We start from the raw sequence: 18,013 nt of genomic DNA, 5'->3' as shown, positions 1-18,013 counted from the left end.
CGTTAATTTAAATACAGTTTGTGAGTTCTCATGCATAGCTATTCTTGGTGCATAAATACTTTGCATTTCTGTTTCAAGCAATACATATATTCAGCTCTCAGTAAAATTACAAAATTCTGGAACCTGTTGGGTGTTTTGAAAAAAGCCCATTTCTAATTAAACACTTAAGTCTATTTTTAATGCAGAGTATACATTGAGAGAATGGAATCTTTCCAGGACCCTGAATAGAAGTACTTCTCCATTGTGGAATCAACACGAAGGGTGACATTTCTATGCCTGCTGTTCTCAATCTCCCTGACCTCCATGCAACATATTAGGTCCAGCTGCAGGACTATTTAGTGGAATAAAGTCGTTGGATTCTTGCCTTGCCTATTTTCCCCAGAGGACAGTGTTGCCCAAAATATGTATACTTGTTGGTGGAACTAGGAGAGCCCCATGACAGGTACAAATGACAATTTTAAAAATAATTGCCTGTGCCAATTAATACACAGAACAGTGGGGGTTAATGCCTGGACTGCAGACTTAATTTCAGATATTCCGACATTGTTTCTTTCCCAAATACTAGACTTCACCTTCCTTTCAGATGAACTCTCCACCGTAGGAGACATCAAAGAAAAGGAAGTAACCACCACAGATAATTTTATAATGCATTCTTGATTTTTTTTCAGTGAATGCTTTTTTCATTTGTTTGTTTCTGGTTTTGCTTTTTTTTTTTTTTTCCCTTTCTCCCCAGGCTTGGAGTCTTAGAAGGTAGATCTGAGTCACAGATGTAATGACTTCAACAGTATAGTTAATTTTTTAGAGCCTTAGGGCAGTTGTAGAGGAGTTTCAGGTCACAGGTGTAATTAACATTTAATGTCTGTTTTGATTTCTGTGTTTTCGAGTGTCATACCAGATTAGCAATAGCACTGGACTAATTCCTTTCACCCCTACCGTTGTCATCTGGGGAAAAGGGATTTTTTTTTTTTTTTTAGCAATTCATCTTTGTACTCCTAGAAATGCTTTCAAGTATAAAAATGAATACATAGATATTTTTAAGTGTTAAACATTTATGTTTGTGGCAAAATAGTCAAGTTTTGAGATAAGAGCGAAGCACACAATGGTAAATCAAATTTAAATAACAACATGGCCATTCTCCTCTGATGTAATTGTTTCCCATTCTCAAAAGGAATTTATGAAAGCTTTAATTGCCTTGCCCTATTTGGAGAGAATTAAACAATGAATGGAGCATCTTTTTTTTTAAGGTTTATTTATTTATTTTGAGAGAGAGAGAGAGAGTGAGCAGAGGAGGGACAGCAAGAGAGAGAGACACACACACACAGAATCCGAAACAGGCTCCAGGCTCTGAGCTGTCAGCCCAGAGCCCGACGTGGGGCTTGAACCCACAAACTGCGAGATCATGACCTGGGCTGAAGTTGGACACTTAACCAACTGAGCCACCCAGGCTAGACCATCACACATTTAATACAGATATAGATAATTTTTCTGTAGCCATTATATAACTAACTCCTAATTTTCAGATTGGTTTGACGTAATATAGATTATTTTTTGCCACTAACTAGAAAATAAAAATTCTAAAAGTCAGAAAATCATGTCCTAGGTTCTGAAAGACAACAAGGATATTTTTGGGTTGACTATGACTCTTGATTTGGAAATCAACATAAACAACTGAGACTTGCTATACAAGGCTATGCGGAATCCTGTCTCATACTTTTGCAGTATAATTTACTACATACTGAAAATTTATTCTTCAGAATAAACAGTTTTCAGAAGCCTTCTTGTCTTGTATGTAGCTTCATTTTTTGGACACATTGAAGAATCGAGGTCTAATGTAATCCTTATACATAGAATAGAGAACACCTAGAAACAAAAAAGTAGACATCAATACGGTATCTATGGGAAACAAACACTGAATTTATTGTATTCTGCTTGTATTTTTCCAAAACTGTCCCTCAGTTTAGGTGCCTTTTTTTTTTTAAGTGACCTCTACACCCAATGATGGGCTTGAACTCACAACACCAAGATCAAGAGTCACATGCTCTACCGACTAAGCCAGCCAGGGGCCCCGTTATCCCTTAATTTAAAAACAACTGCCTTCCATCTCACTAACTTTTGGCTTAGAGTATATAAGTGGCTCCAGAAAAAGAAGCCCAAAAAAGTTAGAGCCCATTAAGATCAGTACAAATCTAAATCTGAATTTATAATGTTACTATGTCATCCTAAAATTTGAATTTTAAAATATTGGTGAAAAAGAGAGAGGGGGGAGATTTGGCTAGATAATAAAATAGAAATAATAGACACCTCAACTTAGCAAACCTCTATTCAGTGTCTGCTTGTGCTCAATATCTCAAGAGAAGCAAAACTGCTTCTAGGGGTTTAGTCTAGTGGGTGAATTAGCTGTGAGTTTAGGCAGATGACATAGATGTGGGTCTTTCACCAGGATGAGGCCCTAGGGCCATGCAGAAAAGGGTAAGGAGTCAGGGGAAATAGCGTGTGGAATAGAGTGCTTTCGTTGAATTGTGGGGATGTCAGCAAATGTTCATATCCAAAGCAAGTTAAGGAGTCCGCTAAGCTCCCATTCCCGCCCGTATCAATTATCAAGGCTTCAGATATCTAGTAGATTGTCTAATCTAAATCCTCCATTTTCTTCTGCTTTCTTACACTTCTTGTTACCTTCAAAGAGTGCACAGAGAATAAGGGGTCAGTAAGTTAGTTGTTCTCATCTCAACATGGTAGTCACGTGAGGCAGCTGTCTGCACAATTTTCTAACGAAACAGGAGTGTAACTATCATAGATGCATAAGATCCAAGGCAAAATATGCTTACCTGAATCATTGTCATATCTAGGGAAATAACATTCTCCAATGCAGAGAGACTTCTAGAACTCATTTCCCTATGCTTATCAGACACAGATATTTCTTACCTCATGCCTACCTTTTAAATGTTGGTGTTCCCTGGAGTTCCAATCTCAACTCTTTTCTCGCCTCACTCATACCTGTTGCTTCACTGGTAAGCAAGTTATTAGATCTCTCTTCTGAACATGAGACTTATATTCATTATACTATACGTGGCATTTCCACATACATGGGTAGGTGGCTGCCAGACTTTTAAATTGTGCACAAATCAGTAATTTGAGCTTGCTCCTCAAAATGTTCATTTATTTATAAACTTATATAAATGTACTATTGGTCAGTGTGTCTATTAGTAAAGCTTTTTGGTTTTTTAATTTTTTTAATTTTTATTTTATTTTTTTGATGTTATTTTTGAGAGAGAGACAGAATGCAAGTGGGTTGGGGCAGAGAGAGAGGGAGGCACAGAATCTGAAACAGGCTGCAGGCTCCAAGCTCTCAGCACAGAGCCTGACAGGGGGCTCGAACTCACAAGGTGTGAGATCATGACCTGAGCCGAAGTCGGACGTTCAGTCCACTGAGCCACCCAGGCGCCCCAAAGCTTTTTGTTTTTAAGATAGAAATATATTCTTCCTACATACCCACGGATTTCCTTCTACATCTCCTAGGGTATGAGTACTCTAATTTAGAGACATCTGCCACAGGTACCTCAGTCAGTATAATATAGAATTAAGAGTTCAGGCCCTGGAGTAGAGAGCCCCCGTGATTGTGAGCAAGAAAGTTTTCCTCTCTAAGCCTCAATTTCCTTATCTGTAAATGGGATTATAACAGTACCTACCTCATAGGGTATTGTTTAATAAAGACTTTGGTCTTCGTCCACAGTTCCTGGCATAGAGCTTCCAAAATGCTTGGAATTTACCAGGTATGGGAGTATCTTTGTTATTCATGAGCCTCTTGGATCATACCGGAGTTTACGTTAATGGTGTGATCCATGGTGGGCTCCTAGATAACATCAGGATATGGCTAGTCATGCCAGGAAGACCAACTATGTGACTAGACCTCCAGGAGGGGAACAGGACTGGAGACTGAGTTGTGTCATAGGGCCAGTGATTCAATCAATGGTGCCTACGTAACGAAGCCACAATAAAAACTCTGGGTACTGAAGCTCCGTAGAGTCTCTTGGTTGGTAAACACACTGATGTGCCGGAAGGGTGGCATTCCACAGGGAGAGGGTACAGAAGCTTTGAGTTTGGGACCCTCCCAGACCTATACCCTATGTGTTTCGCTTGGGCTGCCTCTGATCTGTATACTTTGCAATAAAACTGTAATTGTAAGTATAGAGCTTTCCTGAGTTCACAGGTTGTTCTAGTGAAATATCAAACCTGAAGGAGTCTTGGGAACCCCTGAATTTGTCGCTAGTTGGTCAGAAGGGCAGGGGGCCTGGGAACCCCCAATGGCTGGTGTCTGAAGTAACAGCAGTCCGTTCGGGAACCATGTCCTTAAACCTGTGGCATCTGAGGTGAGCTGCAGTAGTTGGCGTCAGTATTGAATTGTATTACAGTACACCAGGTGGTGTAAAGAGGTATTAATCATTAGGATTAAATCACTATATTGTACACCTGAAACTAACATAACACTGTATGTTATACTGGAATGAAAATGATAATAATATAAAGTTTACCTACAAAAAAAGGTTAAGTGAGGTAGTGATATATAAAGCAATTAGAGTGGGTTCCACATCATAAACACTCATTAACTATTAGCTATTATTTTGTCCAGTACTTACTGGACTTACTCTCCTACCAACCCTGTTCTGCTTCATTTTTTACATTAGTGCAAGGCCCACCTTATATCGGATTGCCCAAACCAGAAACCTAGGAATCATCCTGGACTCCTCCTTCCTTCCTTTTCCCACGCACTTAGTTGCTGAGTCCTCAATGTTCGTAGACTCCATCTCCTCCCGTTTTCACCATTACTGCTTTAATTCAGACCCAGTTCATCATCTCATTGGCCTCTCCGTCTTTATTTTCTCCCCTCCTTTGCCAATCATCTCTAATCATTTTCTTTTTCCTTTTCACATTTTTTTTTCATGGTGAAATATAATATGCATGGAAAACAGTAGACACAAGTTAAACGACTAGATTAACAAACAGTTGTAGACTGAATACCTGTAATTGTGGGTCAAGAAATAGAATATAGCAAGCATCCTAGAAGCCTGGCTGTATCTCGCTCTTTTCCATAGATAACCACCGTTCTGACTTTTATGGTAACAGGTTTTTTCCTTGTCTTTATACTGTGACCATCTGTTTAAACAAACAGTTTCATATTGCCTGTTTTTGAGCTTCGATAAGGCAGGCATCTTTCTGAGCTGCCATTCTGACTACGTTACTCCCCTGTTTAAATCTTTCACTGGCTCACTTCATCTCGTTGACTTCTCAGCTCGCAGCCATGTAGATCTATTGGGGATTTGTTTTCTATCAGGTTAGCTAAACTGTAATTCCCATCGCTGCATTTTTTCTGAGTTAGCTTGGCTCACAAGAGACATTTTGCTTGAGATTTGAAGGTAAAATTGAAGCAGTATAGCTTCTGTATTCTTTTCACACTTGGAAGGCTCAGTGCGGGGTTACTAGGCGCTGTTACAGCTTGTGCGTGTTGTTTATCTGCTGGCTCACCTTGCCGTTGCTGGGCAGCTGTCAGACCCACAGATCGTTCAGCTCCTTCTGGAGCTCCTCCTTTAGCTTCTTTGGCTACAAGGCCAGTGGATTAGCTCCATGATAGACGGCGCCAGCTTCTCCTACAGGTCACACCATGATCGAAGTTGGAGTCAGTTAGAGACTGACTCAGGTTTCTATTTCTCTGTGGGTTCCAGCTCTTCCTTGCAGATTCCAGTTTATTTTTCCTTCCCAACTGCTGCCTGGCTAAATTTAGGCTCCAGTATTAGAAACATAAGCAACAGCCTCACATGGACTGTTTAACCAGCTCCCAAAGTTGGTTAGGGTCATGTTTCTATAATAACTCCCTTTGTATAGATCACCACTTGTAGTTTTACTTCTCTGGTTGAACCCTGACTGATACAGATTTTGGTATCAGAAGCTTCCAGAGGAACATAACCATGAGTGCAGGTGCTCTGAATAGGTTCTGGGTCACCTCGAATTGGCTCTCTGGTGTGATGAGATTTAAAGATATTAATGGTCATTTTTTCCAGTAGTAAAGACAATGCTAGCAGCCCATGGCATGCTAGCAAAGCATTTTTTAAAGATTGTCGCCTATAGGGGCGCCTGGGTGGCTCAGTCGGTTGAGCGTCCAACTTCGGCTCAGGTCACGATCTCGCGGTCTGCGAGTTTGAGCCCCGCGTCGGGGTCTGGGCTGATGGCTCAGAGCCTGGAGCCTGCTTCCGATTCTGTGTCTCCCTCTCTCTCTGACCCTCCCCCGTTCATGCTGTGTCTCTCTCTGTCTCAAAAATAAATAAACGTTAAAAAAAATTTTTTTTTTTTAAAAAAGATTGTCGCCTATAGATAAGATACCCTTAATCAGGTGCCTGTAGAAAACAAGGCTTTGGGTGATCAAGTATTTACTGTCATAGAACATTTAGTGGAAAAGAGAAGTATAATTAGGTTGGTTTCTTCTAAGTGTGCTGGAGAACTCGGGAAAACAAAATGATGGGCTCAGGGCTTTGAACTCCTCGTTTAAAGTCCGATGAGGGGACCTGAAAGCTTTATGACTTCCCAGAAAGAAACTCAACTCCTGTAGCTGTGAGGCTGATATTTTTGAAAAACACAACACAGGGACTAATCCTGTGAGTGGCTAATCACTACAATCATAAAATTCCCACCCTCACAGAGTCTCTTTTGTCAAAGTTAGGGCATTGCTTTGGAAAGAGTGGGACCCTGAAAATTAGGATGGGGATACGTGGGCAGATTTCAGTGAAAGGGAGTCCTTAAATCCCTGTATCTGACGGAGACCCCTCTCCACTCCTTTCAGAGAACGACTGAAACTTGGACTGAAAGGTAATCTCCACTAAATGAAGCTGCAATGCCAGAGCTTTCTTGGTATAATTCTAAGGTGCAGCAGTGATTCTGTACTGGCAGTGATTCTTCTTTACTGGGGCAATTTTATTCCCCAGGGAAATCTGGCAATTTCTGGAGCTGTTTTTGGTTGTCACTCTGGGGGTGGGTAGGTGCTGTTGGCATCTAGAGGGTAGGGGCCAGGGATGCTGCTAAACATCCTGTAATGCACAAGACAGCCCTCCACAACAAAGAGCAATTAGTCCAAAATGTCAGTAGTGCCGAGACTAAGAAACCCTGACATTTGGGAAGGTATCCAAAGGCTTAGGGAGATTGGAATGTTAAGGTAGATTTATCCTGCTCATTCACCCCCTAAATATATCTACTCCCTTCACTAAGACTGGGAAAAACACATTTGTGAAGGGAGTCCTGGCATCCTCGGAGAGTTCCGTGGCAACTATCTTCTGTAACCAGAAATGACGGCGGAAACTGCTAAGCTTCCTGAATTCAGTGGAGATGGTGGGATCCTGAGAAGCAGGGGTCAAGGAGCACCATTTAATTGACAAAGACGAGGAAAGTGTGATTACTGTAATGGGCAGCAAAGACTAAACAGTAATCAGAATAGGCTAAGCCACAAAGACCTTTGGCATTGTCTAATTGATTATGGTGTCCCTAGAGTTGAAAGTGGTGGGCAACATTTAAGCAGAAAAGCTCTAGGTTTGGTGAATAAAAGTTTAACTTGAATCATCACAGTAGACAGCCATGGGCCCCCAACCAATTCCCAGATTTGAGTCACTTCACAGACCCAGAGTCCCTTGAATAAAGGAGAAGTCAGATCTCCTTAAGAAAAGATGCTGTTAACACGACCAAAAAGTAAATACTATGAACAGATCTGTGGCCCTTCACCAAGATGCCTATGCATAAGGAATGGCAAATGATCACATTTGTGAGATTATGAAACACTGGCTCTGAATTGATACTAATGCCTGGAGAATTAGGGCGGTCTACCAGTCAAGCTAGGAGTTTATGAAGGTCAGGTGGTCAGTGGAGTTTTGCTGTGGGCCCATTTTGCAGTTGGCCTGGTGGGCCCCTAAATCCATATGTCATTTGGATTGTCATTTCCCCAGTTCTGGAATGTGTAACTGGAAGGGACATACTCAGCAACTGTCAGAATCCTCACATCAGTTCCCTGACCTGGGGTGTAAGGGCTATTATGGTGGGGAAAGCCAACTGTAAGCCGTTCTACTTGCCTGTATCTACCAAAAGAGTAAACCAAAGCAGTACTGCATTCCTAGATGGACTGTAGAGATTAGTGCCATCATCAAGGACTTTAAAGATGCTAGGGTGGGGACTCCTACCACATACCAATTCAGTTTGCCTCTTTGGCTAGAAGACAGATGGCTCTTGGAGAATGATAATGGATTTCTATAAACTTAATCAGATGATCACTCTAATTGCAGCTGTTGTCCAGGTGTGGTTTCATTGCTAGAGCCTATCAATACAAGCATCTTTGCTGTTTGATTCGCAGCGATGAATCTGGCTGATTGCTTTATTCTCTAGAGCTTTTAATAAAAACTACCAAAAGCATTTTGCTTTCACCCGGTTGGGCCAAGAGTATACTTTCACTACTCAGTCTCAGGGCTGCCTGAATTCTCCAGACTATACCATAATCTGGTCTGCAAGGACTTTGATCATCGCTCCATTGCACAGGACAGCACGTTAATCCATTACATTGATCTGATCTATCAAGGGGAGATTACGGTACTACTATATAATGGTAAGGTAAGGAGGTATGTGTGGAATGCATGTATCTTCTGGGCATTTTTTAAAAAATTTTTTTTTTAACGTTTATTTTTGAGACAGAGAGAGACAGAGCATGAACGGGGGAGGGGCAGAGAGAGAGGGAGACACAGAATCGGAAGCAGGCTCCAGGCTCTGAGCCATCAGCCCAGAGCCCGACGCGGGGCTCGAACTCACGGACCGTGAGATCGTGACCTGGCTGAAGTCGGACGCTTAACCGACTGTGCCACCCAGGCGCCCCTGGGCATTTTTTTAGTACTCCCATGTCCTGTGATTAAAGACCGTGGAAAACTATACCCAATACAAGCAGACTGGCTAAGGACCCAGACCATTTAGGAATGAAGGTGTGGGTCACCATTCTAGTCAAATAACCTGGAATAGCCAAGGTGCTTGCTGAAGGCAAAGTGAGTAAGAAATGACTAGTGGAAGAACATAGTTATAATACCAGCCATGACCATTCGACCAGTTGTAGAAACAAAGTCTGATGGGAATATTTCTTCCTTATTTTGATATGAATACATTTGTATACACATTAATTTTTTTTCTATTTGCTACTTCCATTTATCTGCCATCTAATGTAAAAAGTGTTAATAATACTTAATCTTACATTTCGGGATTTAGGTTACAGGATATCAAACAGGAATGTGACTCTATTCAAAGACAAATCAACACCACCCAAAGATGGGTAAAAGGATTTTTGTATCCTCTTTTGGGACAGAATTAGCATGTTTTTGGTTATACAATGGATGGTTGGTTTTGCCATTGTCTTTATTTGAAAGTTAAGTGTATTAAAAGAGATGTACATGGATGCCAGGTTGACAAGGCCTAGTGGTAAGTTTGTGTTGTGTCAACTTAACCCTAAACTAATAACTACATTTCCAGAATTCCTTTCCGTTAATTCCCTAAGTTATTGCAGAAGAAACACTTTGCATAAGATTTAGAGGACAGAAGTGAAGCAGCGGCTAAATTCATTTTTTTCTTGGAAGGCAGCACATGGTTGTTTATCTGCTGGTCCACTTTGTTGGCATGGGGCAACAACTAAGAATGCATCTACTGTGGATCTGCTTAATTTCCTCCTTCACCTTTTCTGACTCCTTGGCTTGGTTCATGTTTATCTCCAAGATGAAGGGCATCATTTTTCCCTCTGTCACTCCCATCATCGAATTCAGAGGCTTAGAGATGGTGAGAAACCCACAAGGGTTCCAGTCTATCCTATGTGTTCAGCTCATCCTTGTAGCTCCCAGATTTTTCTTGCTTCTCTCACTTTACATCTACTTAAAAAAAAAAAAAGATTGATTGATTGATTGATTCATTCATTGGGAGAGTGCAAGCGGGGGAGGAGCAGAGAGAGGGGGACAGAGGATCCAAATCCTGCTCTGTGCTGACAGCCCCATGTGGGGCTTGAACTCACAAACTGCAAGATCATAACCTAAGCCAAAGTTGGGCGCTCAACTGACTGAGCCACCCACGTACCCCCACATCTACTTTTCATTTTTTTTTAATGTTTATTTTTGAGAGACAGAGTGTGAGTGGGGGAGGGGCAGAGAGAGAGAAAGATACAGAATCTGAGGCAGGCTTTAGGCTCTGAGCTGTCAGCACAGAGCCCGACGCAGGGCTCAAATTCACGAACTGCGAGATCAAGACCTGAGCTGAAGTTGGATGCTTAACTGACTGAGCCACCCAGGCACCCCTCATATGGTTTAATCCTTAGGGAAGCCTCTCCTGGACTCTCAGCCCTAGTTAAATGCCCCTCCTTTCTGCTTGTGCTTCCATAGCAACAACCTGTGCTATCTCTGTCATAGCATCTGTGAGTTTATATGGTCTTCTGTTGTTGGTGTCTCTCCCTAAGGAGACCAAACTGTTTGAGGGTAGGGACTGAGTCTTATCTCTGTATCTCTAGACCAGTGCAGTGCTTTGCACATAGCAAGAGCTCAATAAATGTTTGCTAAATGATGAAAATGAGCACTGTAACTTTGTAGTGAGGCTTCTTGTATTTTGTTAACACCTGTGTATCACAGCTCATGGTAGTAAGATAATTACCATATAACTCCCTATACCCAATCCCCACACTGCTCATTCCATAATCCTAGACCTACTCTTAGGCTGATTCTACTCTGCACAGCATGAAAGAGAACTAAGAACATTGTAACTTGTTTTCATTAATGTAGACCAAAAAAAAAAAAAAAAAAAAAAAAAGATAATTTAGATCCCCAAAGTAGATTTCTTGTTAGAACTATCTGGTTTAGCTGTTGATATAACTGGAATTAACCAGGTAATTTTACACCTGTTCTTTGGATTTCACTATGTTAAGTAAAGTATAGCCTAATTTATAGACTGATTAAAAAAGGATTGCCTATTGCTCAGACCGGGACTAAAAGGAGAACAGATGTGGAGATTGTGGGCTCCAAAAAATGTATTCTTCCCAGTTAAACTACATCAGTAATTATATCTGCTGTTCAAATAGGCCAAGAACTATGACTGCTGCTCTTAGGTGAGCAGTAAAGGCTGGAATCTAGAACCACTGCTTTAGTTGGGTTACAGAGGGTACAAACTATTCACTGCTCCTTTCATAATACAAGATAACAGAACCCAAAACCTAGTTCTCTACCTTTTTAAAATGTTTATTTATTTATCTTGAGAGAGAGAGGGGGAGAGAGTGGAGAGGGGCAGAGGGAGAGAGAGAACCCCAAGCAGGTGCCACGCCGTCAGTCCAGAGCCCAATGTAGGGCTCGATCTGGCAAAACGTGAGATCATGACCTGAGCCGAAATTAAGGGTCAGACTGTCAAGTGACGGAGCTACCCAGGTGCCCCCTCTGTTTTAAACTGAGTTATAATAGACCTATAACATTATATTAGTTTCAGGTGTACAACAATGATTTGTTATTTCTATATGTTGTAATGATCACCACAGTAAGCCTAGTTGATGTCTGTAACCATGAATACTTACAGAATTTTTTTCTTGTGATGAGAACTTTGAAGATCTACTCTCTACTCTCAGCACCTTTCAAATATGCAAAACTATATGAACTATATTATGAACTATAGTCACCACTATGTACATGACATCCCCAGCACTTATTTATTTTATAACTGGACGTTTGTACTTTTTGTCTACTGGTTGTTTTTCTTTCAGTGCTTAAAATACCAAGAAATTAAGCCTATTATGGGGAAGCAACTTCAACCAAGTGAAGTTCATGGTCTTTCTTACCATTCCTCCTCCATTATATCATCTTAACCCAATTTTCATTTTCCAATATGATTGAATAAAATAAATAAAAATACTCACAAAGACAGCACAAGATACAAATTAAGCAGGTTACCTAGAGTCACAGCTCCTACAACACATCCTTGGGCAGCAACTCTCATGTGAATAAGATGAATGGACATTTTCTGATCCCTTCTGTACTTTAACGTGTAAAGACCATAGGACACCACAGTCATAAAGCCTGCTATTCCTGTGAAAGAAAAAAGTAGAGGTTATGTAAATAGTAGGCTAGAATCCCCAACATTTAGAGAGCTGAATAAGACTGTCCAAAGGATCAGTATTTGGAAGATAAGCAGGGAAGATACCAGAGAATACTTTAAAAAGAACCATGCTGGATTTGATCCACAGATTTTTTAAAGAGACCCTTAACATTTATGGATTCAATATTTGCAGTTTCTGACTCTTCCCAGAAAACCCCGAATCATAGAGTGTAGTAATTTCTCTTTTTCCTGAGGCATGATTTCAGATTGTGCATGCTGAGAGACTTTTATTTGGGGCAAGTCACTTTAGCCAGTGAGTGAACCAACAACAAACATCCCAGCATCCATAGCTTTCGAATGTTTGCCTTTACTCCTGTCTACTTGTTATCAAATAAGAAGTAAATCTCGTAAAATGAGAACATTTTTGATCTTCTGTAAAAATGAGATATTTGAATTGTAATGAGACATGGAAAGGTATGAATATTTGCACAGGAAGTGTGTGACTCCAAAAAGAACTATGACTCTAGGAGACTCCAGAAGGGCAAATATTTTTGTATTCCCTACCAGTGTCAAGGGGTGAATATGCTGCTGTGACAACCAAGATCCTATGTAATTGGCTCTAAGACAGAAAACCAATCAACTGAATAGGAAATGTTCTAGAAACAGATTTAAAACACTGTGAGAACACTGAGAATTCATGACAAATCAAAATAACCAAATAACAGATGAAGGAGTAATTATTTAATAAATTCCATCGGTACAATTTGTTGGTATAAAGAACTAATTTGGTGGGGCGCCTGGGTGGCGCAGTCGGTTAAGCGTCCGACTTCAGCCAGGTCACGATCTCGCGGTCCGGGAGTTCGAGCCCCGCGTCAGGCTCTGGGCTGATGGCTCAGAGCCTGGAGCCTGTTTCCAATTCTGTGTCTCCCTCTCTCTCTGCCCCTCCCCCGTTCATGCTCTGTCTCTCTCTGTCGCAAAAATAAATAAACGTTGAAAAAAAAAAATTTAGAACTAATTTGGATTTGTATCTCACAGCAGACCCTCCAAAAAAAATTCTGCAGGAGTTAGAATTAAATGTAAAAACAAAACAAAAACACCAATAAAAACAAAGAGGAACAGCATATTTGTAACATCTAAAAGAGGGTAAAATAGACTTAAGAGAAAATGATAAGGGCAAAGTGCCATTTTGACATAAGAATAAAGAAAACTTTTGCATAATGAAAACATGGGTCTATTTTTTGGGTTTTCTCTCCTATGTTGTTGGTCTGTGTATCTGTCCTTCCATCAACACCACACTGTCTTGATTACTGTAGCTATATAGTAAGCCTCCATATCAGGTAGAGTGATTTCTCCCACTTTATCCTTGTTTTTTAATGTTTTAGCCACTTTCGGACTTCTGCCTTTACTTGTAAATTTTATTTTTTATTGACTTTTTAAACTATTTTTAAAACAATTTTTAAAAACAAGTTTTTAATGTTTATTTATTTTTGAGAGAGAGACAGACAGACAGAATGTGAGCAGGGGAGGGACAAAAAGAGAGGGAGACACAGAACCCAAAGCAGGCTCCAGGCTCTGAGCTGTCAGCACAGAGCCTGACACGGGACTCAAACTCATGAACCGTGAGCTCATGACCTGAGCCAAAGTCGGACGCTTAATCTACTGAGCCACCCAGGTGTCCCTAAAAAAATTTTTTTTAAGTGTATTTATTTTTGAGAGAGAGAGAATCCCAACGACGTGGGGTTCAAACTCACAAACCCAGAGTTCATGACCTGAGCCAAAATCAAGAATCAGAGCCCAACTGACTAAGTCACCCAGGCACCCCTTTACATGTAAATTTTGGAGTAAGCATTGCTTATCTACTAAAAAACTTACTGGGATTTTGATGGGAAGTACACAAACCTGTAGATCAATTTGGGGAGAGTCTTCCAGTCCCTGAACACAATACTACCTGTGGTCTTTACATTTATTTAGGTCCTTTTTTAATTCTTTCATTAACATTTTATAATTTTCAGCATACAGATTGCATGTATGTTTTGTTAAGCATATATCTAAGCATTTCATTGCCTTTGGAGTGACTGGAAATGAGGTTATGTTTTTAATTTCAGTTTCTGTATGTTGTTAATACATGGAAATTCAGTTGATATTTATGTAGGATAGCAAATTTTGATTAGTTATGTTGGCACATGTATGCCTCTATAGGTGGGTGAGGATATATTTATTCTTTCAGAATCCATTTATTTATTTTTTTTATTTAAAAAATTTTTTTTTTCAACATTTATTTATTTTTGGGACAGAGAGAGACAGAGCATGAACGGGGGAGGGGCAGAGAGAGAGGGAGACACAGAATCGGAAACAGGCTCCAGGCTCTGAGCCATCAGCCCAGAGCCCGACGCGGGGCTCGAACTCCCGGACCGCGAGATCGTGACCTGGCTGAAGTCGGATGCTTAACCGACTGCGCCACCCAGGCGCCCCTCAGAATCCATTTAATAAGTGGAAGTAAGAGAGTAATCGCATTGACACGTATATTTTGTAGGCCGATTAGCAAATGAAATCAAAATTAAAATGACAAAAACAGCAAAAAACAAGTAATAATAGAATAGTGGCAGGCATGTTGAGAAACAGGTACAATGCTGAAAGCTCTGTGAGTTTAGCCAACTCTATAAAGATTTCTGGAAATATATAATAAGGGGTGTTAAATCAGATGTACTTCCTGCCCTAAAAATTCATACTCCGAGGAAATAAGCAAAAGAAACGTCAAGAAGTTGACACAAAGATGTTTATGGCTACACTATGTATGAAGAAAACCTGAACAACCCAAATGTCCCAAACAGAGGAAGAACTGCCATAGCTACGAAAAAAATGATAAGCATAGCAAGGAGTTTCAATATGTATAATGTGTGCAGAGACCTTAACAATGATCATAAAATAATTTTAAGCAATATAGATTGTATTTATTGATGGAATGGAAATATATCTACTTTAATGATGGAAGTTGTTGAAGACAATAAAAATATTTATTGGTGGGATGTAAATATATCTCTTTATAGATATATTTAATGATGGAAGTTGTTGAAGATAAATAAAAATGTTTTGTGAGTTTTCGGCACAGCTCACTCCCTGCAGCAGGAAATATATAGTAGATATTATTAAAATAACAATAGCTAAACAAACTATTCAATAATATATATTCAGATTTTGTCATTTATTTTTCTAGCAAAAACTTGATTCTCTTCCCTTATCAAATCAAGGCTCTGTTCTTAGTTAAATTGGTTTTGTTTCTTTTGGAGATTAAAGTCAGAACCTTTACTGTTTTCCATGTAGTGTCTCTGTGTAGTTTATATGTAATTGAATTTAGCTGGAAACACTTTTATCTTACTACTTTAATCACCCTAATTGTCTCTGGAAAAATTATTTAATTTGCAGTGGGCACAGTGATTAATCTCTCTATTCATGATAGTGATCTGTTCAAGTGGCAACAAATTCTTGAATTGTTTTTCCAGTTAACAATGCTAAGGAAGATGAATCACTATAACATTATTTGCTTCCATTTCTTGTGGGTGCTATTATCAAGTTTTAATCAAATGAAATTAAACGTATAAACAGCATATTAGTATAAAGTAAAATTTTGATTCTTTTTAATATGTGAATAATGACACGGGGTTGCTAGATTTGCAGTGGTAATAGAAACCCAATGATATACCTATTCAGAAAGTTTTAGGGAATTAATCACCTATGTCAGTGTAACTTACATAATGTAAGTCTCATTTAAATAAGTTATTTTATTTTATTTTATTTTTTTTTTTTTTAATTTTTTTTTTTCAACGTTTATTTATTTTTGGGACAGAGAGAGACAGAGCATGAACGGGGGAGGGGCAGAGAGAGAGGGAGACACAGAATCGGAAACAGGCTCCAGGCTCTGAGCCATCAGCCCAGAGCCCGACGCGGGGCTCGAACTCACGGACCGCGAGATCGTGACCTGGCTGAAGTCGGACGCTTAACCGACTGCGCCACCCAGGCGCCCCAAATAAGTTATTTTAATAGCTTCCAGACCAAATGAACACCAGGCAAGAGGCATGGCTGCAGTATACAATAATGCTTGCATCAGCTAAAGCATCCAAAAGAAGAAAGAGAAAACTTAGATTTTAAAACATAATATTGGTGTGTAGATTGTGTGTGTGTGTGTGTGTGTGTGTGTGTGTGTGTGTGTGTGTGTCTAAGTCCACTTACATATAGTATTTGTTCTAAATGTAGGCATATTAAGTCTGTGTCGGGAAAAGACAAACAGGCTAAGTCTCCAGGTCTAATTATAATACCACTTCTTTAATCTAGAGTCTATTTAACCATCAACCTCAACATCTGGAACACTTCAGGAAACCAGCAAAAAGGGCCATTGAACATGAACATCACAAAGTCCACGCTCTCAAGTGTACAGACAAGTAGGTAGGCCTAGGCTTTTTCATTCAGAGCTTCTTTACTCTGAAATGACTCACAGTTCTTTTAAACTTGGGTAGCTAGCTTCTGGTGCCACAGAATACTATAGTGAAGCAGAAGTTTTTGATTGCACTCAACATTAATGGAAGAGACAGAAAAATCTATAAACATCAGACACAAGAGTTTAAAGGTTGGAGTTAGCACAGAAAGAGACCTACACATCTCAGTAGTCACTCTTAGACTTTCAATGTAATAAACTGGTGCTGCTAATGATGTAGTCATCATAGAAGTGTTAAAGTTCATTCAACTCCAGTTAGAGTGGCTGGGAACTAGGAATCCGAGATAGATCTCGAATGAAGAGGAGTTAAGTAAGATTTGAAGCTTCGTAATAAAAACAGCTAACATTTACTGGGGATTTGCCATCTACTAGAAACTGTTCTGAAAGTTTAACTTCTGCTTAGAGAGGCTTAGCTTCAGTTATCTTAAAAGTTCAATGATGTAAAACATCTCCATTCTCAAAGATACTGGGTAAGGCATTATTATTATTACAGACAGTTCTCCAGTGTCCAGTCAAGGCTTGTACTTACCTACGGGGACAAAGGGGGAGTCTCTAGATTTCCTAATCAGTCGTGAGAGTGGGCTTTCCTCCCCATCTGCTGACCACTGGTTATCTGAAGACATTTTTCTCTCTAGTAACAGTAGGGGATAAATGTGGTTGCTGTGAATCATTAAAAATCCATTTACCCTCTCCCAATACATTGTCGATTATGTGTTTTCAGTTTGCTTGATCTGCCTGCTTGCTCCATTGAAATAAACAGTCCTGTTTCCTTCACCCTTTTCATTATGGAATCCTTTCATCTTGTTTGGGGGTAGGGGGTAAAAGAAAAAGAGAAGTGATGATAATCAGATTCCGTGAATACAGAACGAAGACACAGATCATAACTGGGTTATTCAGTCTCCTTTCACTGCTCAGCATTTGAGAACATGGGGAATCTCAAAACTTCTTCCACAAACAGGAAGACAGTGCTTTTACAAAACATTTTAAAGAATGATGGCAGTGCCACATACGCAGAATTACTTCCCGATTCACAGCTGATGGCAGAATGATCACTCCAATTCTTCAGAATGTGCAGAGCACTATAAAATGATTGAGACAGTGGAAATAATCCTCCTTGTCTATACAGGAATGAGGAAACTCACAGTCATCAACATGGCTTAGCAGCACCTCAGTCTGTTATCTGCACCACCCACTCTTTTTACCTCAAAATTCAAATATCATGGCTTCATCCTATAAATCGGTTTTCATCGGAAAATGGAACCCGGTAAACGGCAGAAGCACCATACCTTTGGCGTACCCCACCACCTGCTGCCTGTCCCAGTGCTCCTTGAGCAGGACGCTGTGGATCAGAACAGGCTTTGAAAGGCTGGGACACATTTATGTGCAATTTCCTACGAATTGATCATG

The 18,013-nt window shown here is 40.1% G+C and overlaps 1 protein-coding gene across 1 annotated transcript; it reads right to left on the bottom strand.

Annotated features, from left to right (window-relative positions):
- Nucleotides 1–1,795: 1,795 nt before the first annotated feature.
- HIGD1C (HIG1 hypoxia inducible domain family member 1C) lies at nucleotides 1,796–17,521 on the bottom strand. The gene is made up of 3 exons (XM_043563909.1): nucleotides 17,136–17,521; nucleotides 11,973–12,107; nucleotides 1,796–1,860 (listed from the first exon to the last, which is right to left on the bottom strand). Exons 1-3 carry the CDS (start codon nucleotides 17,305–17,307, stop codon nucleotides 1,796–1,798), a joined length of 372 nt encoding a protein of 123 aa, XP_043419844.1. The 5' UTR covers nucleotides 17,308–17,521.
- Between the last annotated feature and the right edge of the window lie 492 nt (nucleotides 17,522–18,013).

The sequence above is a fragment of the Prionailurus bengalensis genome, chromosome B4, assembly GCF_016509475.1.
Source record: "Prionailurus bengalensis isolate Pbe53 chromosome B4, Fcat_Pben_1.1_paternal_pri, whole genome shotgun sequence".
Classification (NCBI taxonomy): Eukaryota; Metazoa; Chordata; class Mammalia; order Carnivora; family Felidae; genus Prionailurus; species Prionailurus bengalensis.
Note: the sequence above shows the minus strand (reverse complement) of the source record. Positions and strands in the feature narration are given on the sequence as shown.